This window comes from Pseudonaja textilis, chromosome 1 (genome assembly GCF_049901715.1).
Source record: "Pseudonaja textilis isolate UNSWEBS1 chromosome 1, rPseTex1.2, whole genome shotgun sequence".
NCBI lineage: Eukaryota > Metazoa > Chordata > Lepidosauria > Squamata > Elapidae > Pseudonaja > Pseudonaja textilis.
In genome coordinates, this window is record NC_141990.1 from 318,206,603 (window position 1) to 318,218,638 (window position 12,036).

Below are 12,036 nucleotides of genomic sequence, written 5' to 3' on the forward strand. Positions count from 1 at the left end.
AGGGGTGTGGCACAAAGGCAACACAGATAATCAATAATCAACCCTTTATTAGCTCCAACTTTGCCCCCAAAGTGCTGGTTATCTTCTGGCTGGAGAAAAAAAAAAACTCTCCCAGGAACAGCCTTTGGCTGCAGAAAATTCAGTCCAAAACAGGGTCAACACAAACTGGAACTTAAAGTCCAAACAAGCCAAACTGAAGTAATTCGTTTGGCAGGGCAGGAGCAAGAATTTCAGATTTGAACGCACGGCGAAACTTGGTTGGGAAGACGCCTGGCACACAGATAAGCCGCAACAAAACAAGATAAGAGTCACGTTTGCTCCCAGCAGCCTGCCTTTCTTATGAACTGTGTTCCAAGCTGCGGCTAATGAAGGGAATCAGGGCCCTTTCCTCCCCTGTAAGCCATGCAACCCACGTTGCTCCCTTCTCCGTTCCTCCCTGCGTGCCCTAGAATGAAGATGGGGTGGGCCTGGGTCTTCCTCTGAACTCCCTCTCCCTTGTTCTATCTCTCCCCTGCTGGATTTTGCCCTTCCCCAATTTCCTCCACAAGCCAACGGAGCCACGCTTCCACTCCCTGTCGGTTGTTCGGCTTCCTCCTCGGATTCAGACTCTGACGGGTATGACAAGAGGCATGGAATCCAGATCATGTGGGGACTTAGTTCCGCTTTATAAAGCCTTAGTAAAGCCAATATCCTGGGCTCATGCAAAACTTGACAAGGATTGTAATTTATAATAAACAGATGAGGCGAAACAGTTGGCTGAAAAACAGTTAAGTGTGAGAGGGACCTTGAAGTTTTAGTGGACGGTGATTTAAACATGAGCCCACCGTGTGTGACGGCAGCCCAAAAAGCAGATGCAATCCTTGGTTGTTGTATAAACAGGTGTGATGACCCACAAAGGGGCATGACACAAAGGCAACGCTGTCTGATAATCAGTATTAGCTTAGCAAGGCCACAGCTGGAATACCGCAACCAATTTTGGTCACCACACTACAAAAGAGATGTTGAGACTCGGAATACAAAAGGGCAGAGAAGAGCAACTAAGATGATTAAAGGCCTGGAGATTAAAATATATAAAGAATGTTTGCAGCATTTGAGTTTGGCTAATATAGAGAAAAGAAGGACTGGGGGGGGGGCATGATAGCAGTCTGAAGGGTGACCCCAAAGAGGAGGGGGGGTGTCAAATTATTTTCCAAACACCAGAAGGCAGGACAAGAAGCAACAGAGGGAAACTAATCCAGGAGAAGCGACGTGGAATTAAGAATAAATTTCCTAACCGTTAATTAGTGGAACTACCTGCCTCCAGAAATTGTAGGGGCTTCATCGCTGGAGGTTTTAAACAAAAAAAAAAAAACGGACAGTTAATGATCTGAAATGGCATAGGGACTTTGCTTGAGCAGGGCATCAGACGAGAACTGGGGTCGCCAACCAGTGGGCCGGGAACCACTGGTGGTCCGCAAGAAAATTGGTGATCTGCAGAGAAATGTCCGCCCCCCCCCCCCACAAAACAATCCAGGCTGCGCGGGAACACAAGGCTGCATCACCCACGTGGCCCACGGGAACACAAGGCTTGCATCGCTTGCATTGTGAACAACACGAGGTAGTGAGGGGAAGGGGGAAGGGGGGGGGGAACTTGCCCCACCTCGCCCCATGCGCCTGGCCTGGCCACCGGGCTGCTTCTTACCGCTTCTTCCTTCTTCTGCTTCTGACTGCACGCAAGGAAAGCAGCCAAAGTCTTTCTTTCTCTCCCCCAAACTCCGCCAGAAATGAGTCTTGGGGACCCTGCAAGGCCTCCTGCTCCGAGAGGCTGCGCCGGCAAAGACTCATTTCTGGTGGAGTTTGGGGGAGAGAAAAAAAAAAAAAAGACTTCTGCAGCTTCTGCTGTTTTCCTTGCATGAAGCCAAAAGTCTCTCCCCCTGAGAACGGAACTGGAGACGATATCCTGCGATCCCAAATGAAGAACGATCGATCGGTAGGAAAACGGGGTGGGGGGATTTTCCTGCAGACTTTTTTTTGGGGGGGGGAGGGATTTTCCCAGGGTCTCTGGTCCGCGGGATTTAAAATGATGAGTTTGGTGGTCCCCGAGGTCCAAAAGGTTGGCAAACCCTGGGCTAGATGACCTACAAGGTCCTTTCCAACTCTTCTTATTCTGTATTCCCAACACCTGCCTCTGAGGAGCCCCGGAATCAATTTAGCATCTTGCGACTGTCTGTCTGCTTCAAAACTGATCCGCCTGGTGCAGAACCGGTCAATGAATTGTAATAATACAACTTTGAAGAACCGTAACCTTACGCACTCCCTCAAACTGGGAGCAACCTTCCTCACCTACTTCAAGCGGAGATCCTCTCTGGTGTTGCCAAACAGGTGAGATGATCCTTACAGAGATGAGATGAAGGTCCTCAACACAAGTCTTCAAACTCTGCCAAGTATATCCTGGCCCTGAGCGGATTAATTCCATCTTTCACATCCTGTGACTTCTTCTGGCCCCAAATGCAGTGGCCCCATCAGAACCAGTGAGAGGCACAAGGGCCTAAGGAGAGGTTCTCCATCATCCGGGTCACAGTTGCTCCAAATGCGTTTTTTCAGGAGGCAACCGGGCAGGGGTTTCCCAGAGGGAAAAATGACAGGCTACGAGAACCAGGAGCGCCACTCAGGTGACCCTGAGGACACAGAGGAACCTCCAAGTGGCCTCAACGAACTCTAAAAAGGATGCAAACGACCAGCTGTCTGCAAGGAGTATCAATCCTTCCATTCCCCACCACCCAGTCAGAGCTGAAGAAGCTTCTCGGAGGAGGAGCGAAACGTCTTCAAAAGAAAAAACAAAAAACAAAACAAGAAAATCCAGGTATCTCTTGAAAAGCAAAAAGGAGCTTTGGACTTTCTGGGGTTTTTTCTTTTGAAGAGGTTTTGCTTCTTCTCCGAGAAGCTTCTTCACTTCTGAGTAAGGCTGAATCGCACAAGTGAAGGTGTGCATACTGTGTAACAGGGTGATATGCTGGATGCTCTGTAGTGGATAAGAAGATGCTCCAGAGAGTTATAAACACAGCACACACAAAAAATCATCGGTTGCTCTCTTTCTTCTTTGGAAGGAAGAGATTGCGAAGACCAGACTCCTCTCTAGAGCACTAAAAACCTCCACAGACTGTTCTCATCCTGGTCATTCATATTTTGAACTGTTACCATCAAGGAGACGTTCGTTATAGGTGTCTTAAAATGAGGACTAATAGATTGAGAAATAGTTTCCTTTCCAAGGCAGTAATTGTCTTGAGTCAAACAGTGCACTTGTGATTCAGTCTTGTGTATATGGTGGCATTTTTAAACTATTTAACTTACTAAATGTTTTAGATAGGTTTTAGACTAGATGATGAGGATGAGGATGATGAAATACTCTGTAGTGTGATTGTGATGTGGTGTTTGGGGTGCTGTGCTGGAGTAGCTTTCAAATTTCATTGTATTCATGGAATGCAATGACAATAAAGCTATTCTATTCCTATTCTATTCCTATTCTATTCTATTCCTATTCTATTCTACATTCCAATATCCATTCTATTCTATTCTATTCTATTCTACATTCCAATATCTATTCTATTCTATTCTATTCTATTCTATTCCGTATTGTATTGTATTGTATTGTATTGTATTCTACATTCCAATATCCATTCTATTCTATTCTATTCTATTTTCTATTCTATTCCGTATTGTTTTGTATTGTATTCTATTCTATTCCGTATTGTATTGTATTGTATTCTACATTCCAATATCCATTCTATTCTATTCTATTCTATTTTCTATTCTATTCCGTATTGTATTGTATTGTATTGTATTGTATTGTATTCTATTCTAATTCTATTCTAATTCTATTCTATTTAATTCTAATTCTATTCTATTCTACATTCCAATATCTATTCTATTCTACTCTATTCTAAATTCTATTCTAAATTCTATTCTATTCTATTCTATTCTATTCTATTCTATTCTATTCTATTCTATTCTATTCCTATCCTATTCTGAACTGAAGAAGCTTCTCTCAGGAGAAGCAAAACCTCTTCCAAAGAAAAACCCCAGAAATTTTAGTTGCCACTTGGGAAACAAAAGAAAAAAGAAAAAAAACACCGCACGCCTTTGGGACGACCGAAGGAGGAGATCGCACTGGAAACTCCCCCAGAGGACCAGGGACCAACTCTCAAGGCCGAGCATTTATTGTGGAAGATCCGGGATCCCATTTGGAGAAATAAATAACAGGAAGGGAGAAGGTTTCAAGTCGTTCAGGAACGCGGGGCGGCGCCTGCCCCGTCTTCGGTTTCTAGGACACCCTGTTCAAGTTCTCCTTGGCCCCGGGACGGTGGAGGTAAAGCAGTTCCAGGCTGACGGCCTCCGCCTCCGCCTCGGATGGCACCAGTTTCCTCCGCCGCGTGCGGCACAAAGCATAGAAGGTGCAGAAGGCCGCGGGTCCTAGGCCCAGCAGTACGGCCACCACCAGGAGGAGAAGGCGGGTGTCCCCCAGGGCGAACAGCCCTCCGCGGGGCAGGTAGGCAAAGGAGGGGGAGCGCGGACAGGTGTGGGTGCGCCCCTCGTAGGTGCTGTGGGACGGGCAGGCGCTGCAGTTGTGGGCCGATCCCGCCAGGCAAGTGTAGCACGAGGGGTCGCAGGGGTCGCAGGCTCGGATGGTGCGCCGGGTCCCGTTGGGGTGGAGAGCCTGGCGGGACAGGCGGTAGTACCTGGGCGGACAGTAGGAGAGGCAGAGGTGCCGGACTGCGAAGAGTGGGCTGGGGCATTCTGGGGGAGGAAAAAAAGGAGGAGGAGGAGGGTGAGGCAGGCCAGCCAACCACAGAAAGGTAAGGCAAGAACATCTCAATCTGATCAACCAATAAATAAAATTGATTCTCTCTCTCTCTCTCCCTCTCCCTCCCTCCCTCCCTATCTGTCATTCATCTATCAACTATCTATCATCTACCTATCCAGAGCCCCTGAGGGCAGGACAAGAAGCAATGGATGGAAACTCATCAAGGAGAGAAGCAACTTAGAACGAAGGAGAAATTTCCTGACAGCGAAGAGGACAATTAACCAATGGAACTGCTTGCCACCAGAAGTTGTGGATGCTCCAACAATGGAAATTTTTAAGATGATGTTGGATAACCATTTGTCTGAAGTGGTGTAGGGTTTCCTGCCTAGGCAGGGGGTTGGACTAGAAGACCTCCAAGGTCCCTTCCAACTCTGTTATTCTATTCTATCAATCATCTATCTATCTATCTATCTATCTATCATCTATCAGTCAATCTATCTATCATCTATTCATCTCATCTATCTATCTATCATCTATCAATCATCTATGTACATCTATCTATCATTCAATCTATCATCTATTTATCTCATCTATCTATCTATCATCTATCTATCATCTATTTATGTATCATCTATCATCTATCAATCTATCATCTATTTATGTATCATCTATCTATCATTCAATCTATCATCTATTTATCTCATCTATCATCTATCATCTATCAATCTATCATCTATTTATGTATCATCTATCTATCATCTATCAATCAATCAATCAACCTATCATCCATCCATCCATCTATATCCCTCTTTTTTCCTTCCCTCCCTCCCTCCCTCCCTCTCTGTCTCATTTAGAAACCACCCACCTCCTTCATGAAACGACTCTGGGCAGCGTACAAATCAAAAGCTAAAAACATAAAACCAGTCTCTGGTATCTGGTAGCATGGAGTCCCCACAGGTTCAGCAGTCGTCGAACATTATTAGTGGGCCACCTGAATGATGTGCCCAAGATAAATGCCAATAGCACACCTGTAATTCAGGGCGGAACTGAGAGGTCCTGAGCTGGGGCGTTTTCTTGCAGACGTTTCATAACCCAGCTAGGTAACTTTATCAGTGCTCGAAGGCAGTGGGGGTTGGTTCTCTGTTTCTATATGCAAAGGGGCTTGCCCTGTCAATGTGGGTGGGTCGTTCCTTGATTAAGGCCTTTGCATCCACCACACACCCCGCCACTCACCCTGGCAGGTCCCGTCACGATTGTGCAGCACACATTTGGCCACCACGAAGGGAGCTGCCTGTCGGGCTGCCATGTCTTCCTCGTTGCCGTAGAGTTTTAAGACAAAGTTCTTGAGGAGCCCTTCGGAACAAGGCAGGCAAGAAAAAGGGGGTGAGGCCCCAGAAATGAAGGCTGGGCATCACAAAATCACCAATTTGGACCGGTTCTACAGAACCGGTTGTTACGATTCTGCCGGGTTAGGAGAATTGGCAAATCATGCCCCTGGCTGGCCCCGCCCCTCTCCGCCCGCCCCTCCCTCCCCAATCAGTCCTTATCACGACATCATGAGCATCGCTGAACTGCGTTGGCCCCCTCCCGCCCAGTCACTCCTTACGGTATTTTTTTTCCTCCCGATGATCAGCTGTTCCAACAATCAGAAAGAAAGAAAGAAAGAAAGAAAGAAAGAAAGAAAGAAAGAAAGAAAGAAAGAAAGAAAGGAGGGAGGAAAGACAGAAAGGAAGGAAGGAAGGAAGGAAGGAAGGAAGGAAGGAAGGAAGGAAGAAAGAAAGAAAGAAAGAAAGAAAGAAAGAAAGAAAGAAAGAAAGAAAGAAAGAAAGAAAGAAAGAAAGAAGGGAGGGAGGGAGGAAAGACAGAAAGAAAGAAAGAAAGAAAGAAAGAAAGAAAGAAAGAAAGAAAGAAAGAAAGGAAGGAAGGAAGGAAGGAAGGAAGAAGGAAGGAAGGAAGGAAGGAAGGAAGGAAGGAAGAAAGAAAGAAAGAAAGGAGGGAGGGAGGAAAGACAGACAGAAAGAAAGAAAGGAGGGAGGGAGGAAAGATACAGAAAGAAAGAAAGGGGGAGGGAGGAAAGACAGAAAGAAAGAAAGAAAGAAAGAAAGAAAGAAAGAAAGAAAGAAAGGAGGGAGGGAGGGAGGAAAGACAGAAAGAAAGAAAGAAAGGAAGGAAGGAGGAAAGACAGAAAGAAAGAAGAAAGAAAGAAAGAAAGGAAGAAAGGAAGAAAGGAAGAAAGAAAGAAAGATCTAGAGCAGCATATCAAGAGATTTGTAGCATAGCTGATTGGGGAATTCTGGGAGCTCAGGTCCACACAGCTTAAAGTTCTAGGAAGGAAGGAACGAAGGAAGGAGGGAGGGAGGGAGGGAGGGAGGGAGGGAAGGAAGGAAGGAAGGAAGGAAGGAAGGAAGGAAGGAAGGAAGGAAGGAAGGAAGGAAGGAAGGAAGGAAGGAAGGAAGGAACATCTGCAGCACCGCTTAAGGAGATTTGTAGCATAGGTGGCTGGGGATTCTGGAAGTTGAAGTCCACAGAGCTTAAAGTTCTATGACTGAGTGAGTAAGTAAATGAGAGAAAGAAAAGAAAGAAAGAAAGAAAGAAAGAAAGATTTGCAGCACCTCGTAGATTTGTAGCATAGCTGGCTGGGGAATTCTGGAAGCTGAAGTCCACACAGCTTTATAGTGGCCACGGTTGAGGAACAATGGTCTTGACCTTAAGCCCGTAGAAAACAGCTGGGAGTCAGTAAGGAGCAAGCAGATGTTACCCAAACTGAGATCAGGTTGCGCGGTGTACCTGTGTTATACGCATCACCCTTGTTTTCCAGAAGGAGGGTCCAGGTCCCCTGGGGGTCTTCATCCCAGTAGTGGGTCGACATGAAAGACCAGTCCTTGTAGCCTTCTCGGCTGGTGTCGTAGGGCCTAGCGGTCGGCAAAACAGGAGGCTCACATTGAAATGGGCTCCCTCCACCCCCTTCCTGCAGTTAGTGAGATGCGTTAAGAAAAAAGAAATCGGTTGCCCTTGTGGGAAGCCGCTCCCTCCCCCGGGGAATGAAATATTTAGGGGAATATGAAGAGGTGGAATATTACCCCATTTCCCTGAAAATACGACCTACCCTGAAAGTACGAGAAAGTACGATACCCTGAAAACGAGATCTAAGCATACAGATCTTAGATACCTGAATGTAAGGCAATCTGTAAAGGATGGTTTAATAAGACTGGAATATTGTATGACTGAACAAAATATTGCTGATCAATTTACTAAAGCCCAAGGTCCAGTGAAACACAAAGGGAGTTGTGATGACTATGGTTTGAGGTTGTAAATAGATATATATATATATTATTATATTACCCAAAAGGGGAGAATGTTAGGAATAACAAGGTTACCTAATGTAGTTTGGGTAAAATAATATATATAAACTATGATTGTAAGTTTAAGTGTGTGTCACTTTAACCTGCAAAGCATGTAATTTTGGGTGCGGTTGTGAAACCGCCGTAAGAGGGAGCAAGAGAACCTGCTGGATTGCTGACGATTGCTGACGATTGCTGGATTGATGATTTGCTAACTGCATGTTCCCTGCTGCTGAGTTTTTGAACGTCGAAGGAAGAAAGGAGGTTTGACTTCTTCATATCTCTACTGCGAGGAGATATATTGCTGGACTGATATTTGTAAGTTTACTGACCTCTCTTTTTTGACACTGGACTTTGCAACTGAATAATCCCCGGATGGACTGAACTAGTGAATGACATATGGACTGTTTTTGACTATGCTAAAACTCTTACTGGAATAAACTATTTAACTAGCACTATGTATCTGTTTTACTGAGTGTAAGCTACAAAAACGTTTATCTCACATATTTTTGCCTGACTGCCTGACTGCCGTGCACAGTCTGCTAGGGTGTATCCCTAACACAGTCCTAGCTTGATTTTTTACACCTGCGCCCAATATAAGCCCTGCCTCCAAAATAAGCCCTAATTAAGATCCCACCCACTCCAGAATGCACAGGTAAAAATTAATCTAGGGTGGGGATGGGGGCGATGGTGAAGCTGCCCTACTATTGACCTGTGGACAGGTGTAGCCAGGCCTCGCGCACCCCGACACCTGCTTTGCCGGCCTATTTCTTCTGCAGCCAGCAAGGCTGGCAAGGCTCTCCTGAAGGCCTCTGGAGCTGGAAACAAAGCTCTGGATCGACCCAGAGCTCCGTTATTGGCTGCAGAGGCCTTCCGGAAAGTCTTGCTGGCTGCAGAAGAAGATGTAGTTCCTGAAGGCCTCTGAACAGCCAAAAGTAGGCCGGGGGCAACGTGCACAAGTGAGGTTATCTTCCAAAAATAAGACCTGGTGCCTTTTGGGGGTGAAAAAAAAATTATTTAAGGCAGGGTCTTATTTGGGGGAAAACATGCCATATTTCCCCAAAAGGAGTAGCGGAGAAACATGTTCTTAAAGGCAGAAAGCAGCCCCCAGTTTTTCTTGATCCTGTGCTTGAAGTCTGTAGAGGTGGAGATTTTGTGCCCATGAAGAACTCCGGGCCAATCAATTCATAAGCGAAACATCTTCAGCTCCAGGTGATGGGATTAAGGAGGACAGGACATGACCTAAGCTCATGCATTGAGAAATTGGCAGACACAACACTGATTCATTAAGAAAGGCAGACGAGAGGCAACAGGTAAGAGGATAAAACAATTGCACAAGTCTGACAGGATTAGGCCCACGGAAGCCAATAATGAATAGAATAGAATTCAGAATAGAATTGAATTCAGAATAGGATAGGATAGGATAGGATAGGATAGAATTAAGGATAGGATAGGATAGGATAGAATTAAGAATAGGATAGGATAGGATAGGATAGGATAGGATAGGATAAGATAGAATTAAGAATAGGATAGGATAGGATAAGATAATAGAATAGGATAGGATAGGATAGGATAGGATAGAATAGAATTCAGAATAGGATAGGATAGGATAGGATAGGATAGGATAGGATAGGATAGAATAGAATAGAACAGAATTCAGAATAGAATAGAATAGAATTCAGAATAGAATTCAGAATAGAATTCAGAATAGGATAGGATAGGATAGGATAGGATAAGATAGGATAGAATAGAATAGAATTCAGAATAGGATAGGATAGGATAGGATAGGATAGAATAGAATAGAATAGAAGGTGGAAGGGACCTTGGAGGTCTTCTAGTCCAGCCACCTGCTCAAGCAGGAGAACCTATATCAATTCAGATAAGTGACTGTCTCTAACCCCGACTCCTTTAACCTCAAACTAACCGCTATTGACCTCCCCCCATTCCTGACAGGTCTGTAAGGGGCGCGCATAAGCGCACCATCGTGCCTCCCATCCCTGTCCTATTGTCCCCGTTGATTCGTACCTATTTCCTGCATTCTTTCTCATGTTTCTACTTATACCTATTATCTCGTAAGCAATTGATACATCGAATCAATAAAATAAATGATCCCAGATGCTGTAAACATCATCAATCGATGCCAGTGAAACCAGGGTTGCCACTTGTGCTGAAGTCGGGGGATTCTGGGGCTGGCAGCCCAACCCTGGTTTCTGAGGGGGCTGGGAACGGGGTGGGAGGTGGGGAAGAAGACCGGTTTGCAGAAACGCAGGGGGACCAAGTTCACCTGACGTCCACCAGGGTGGAGGTGGTTCCCATGGGACTGGTCAGCGAGATGGCCAGATCTCCCCTCCGGCTGTAAGTGAGCCACAACTGGACCTGGACGTGCTCCAGGGAACGGATGCCTCGGCTTCTCCTCTGAAGGCAGGGGGAGGACGAGACGTTCCGCGAGACGGACAGCCGCGAACCGATGGCCCTGTCGGAAGGTGGAAACAAAGAAAACGGGCGTTCAACTCGGGAGGCCCTCAATGCAAAGCTCGTCCTCGGCTTACCGACCCCAACTGAGGTCCCCGAACATCTGCGCCGTGGGTGTTTTAAAGTGAGCTTTGCCTCATTTTAACGACCTTCCTGCCCACGGTTGTTAAACAGAGTCCCTGCAGTTGTGAAGTTAGTCACCTGGTTGTCGAGCGAACCTGGCTTTTCCCGTGGACTTTGTTCTGACCGAGGTTTCCTGGGACCGTAATTAAGCACACGCTTAATCCAAACAACTCTTTGTTTTACTTCAACACTAGGAATTACGTTCGTTCCCAGCCGGTAATGAGTCCCACATAGTTCCTCGAGATCAGCACCCACCTTTCTCTCCTTGGAATTGCTGCCAACAACTAAAGGGCCAAATGAACTGTAAAAAACAACAACTAAAGTACACACAGAGCTTCAAGCGAATGATTTTGCTTCCTGCAAAGGTTTCTCTACCTTTGCCTGTCCTTTATACCTTAGGAGAGGGGCAATCACCTCCCAGCCTTACTCCCGAGTCGCCCCTTTTGTCTCAGCTGCTCTCGCCTTCTAGCAGCTCTGCGCACACGCGCACTGGGAACAGGCTCCCCTCGTTCTTCTGCCTCGCTGCTGCCAGACTCTGGAGGCTCCGGAGTCAGCACCCCACTCCCAGATGGTCCTGACCCCACCTCTGCATCGGATGCAGGACCCTCGTCCAAGTCCTCCCCAGACTCCCAGACAGGTCCCCGTTCTTCCCCACTGTCCAATTCTGCTGCCGCCTGCATGGGCTGCCGGCAAACTACAACAGACTTCGTTTGCCAGAAAGGCGACAAAAAGGAATCACGTCATCCTGAGGATGGGGGCAACCACTGTAAATAGAAGTCCAGAGGCCAAGAGTCCAAACTTGGATTGAAGATTTCCTGTGGTTTTTACAGGAGAAAGTCTTGCTAAATTTTTGCCGGCAGCCTGCGGCTCAAGGTCACAGGGGTGGTAAGGTTTCCCCTGTCCAGTCTTGTCAGATTCTAGGAGGAGGAGGCAGTACACATACATTAGGTCTAGTTTAAATTGAACAGGAATTCTCTACTGGTTGTTGGTGTGTGGGTGTGTGAGAGAGAGAAAGAGGGAGAGAGAGGGAGGGAGGGAGGGAAGGAGAGGGAGAGCGAGAATGAGACGGAAAGAATGAGAAGGATTGAGAGAGAATGAGAATGAGAGATTGAGAGACAAGAGAGATTGAGAATGAAAGTGAGAGAATGAGAGATTGAGAGAAAGAGAAAATGAGGGTTGAGAGAGAATGGGAGACAGAATGAGAGAGAGAGTCTGAGAGAGAATGAAAGAGATAGAATGAGATTGAGAATGAGAGAGGGAATGAGAAAGAATGAGAGAGGTTGAGAGAGAGAATTAGAGAGATTGAGAGAAAAAGAGATT

At 46.2% G+C, this 12,036-nt stretch overlaps 1 protein-coding gene across 1 annotated transcript in view; it reads right to left on the reverse strand.

Moving 5' to 3' along the window:
• Nucleotides 1-4,114: 4,114 nt before the first annotated feature.
• PCSK4 (proprotein convertase subtilisin/kexin type 4) overlaps nt 4,115-12,036 on the reverse strand; it is a 30,231-nt gene continuing 22,309 nt past the window's right edge. The window contains exons 13-16 of the mRNA XM_087936113.1: nt 10,406-10,594; nt 7,568-7,692; nt 6,014-6,133; nt 4,115-4,773 (exon numbers count right to left, since the gene is read on the reverse strand). Of these exons, the coding sequence (XP_087792239.1) occupies nt 4,301-4,773; nt 6,014-6,133; nt 7,568-7,692; nt 10,406-10,594 (907 nt within the window). The 3' untranslated portion in view covers nt 4,115-4,300. The remainder of the gene's footprint in view (nt 4,774-6,013; nt 6,134-7,567; nt 7,693-10,405; nt 10,595-12,036) is intronic.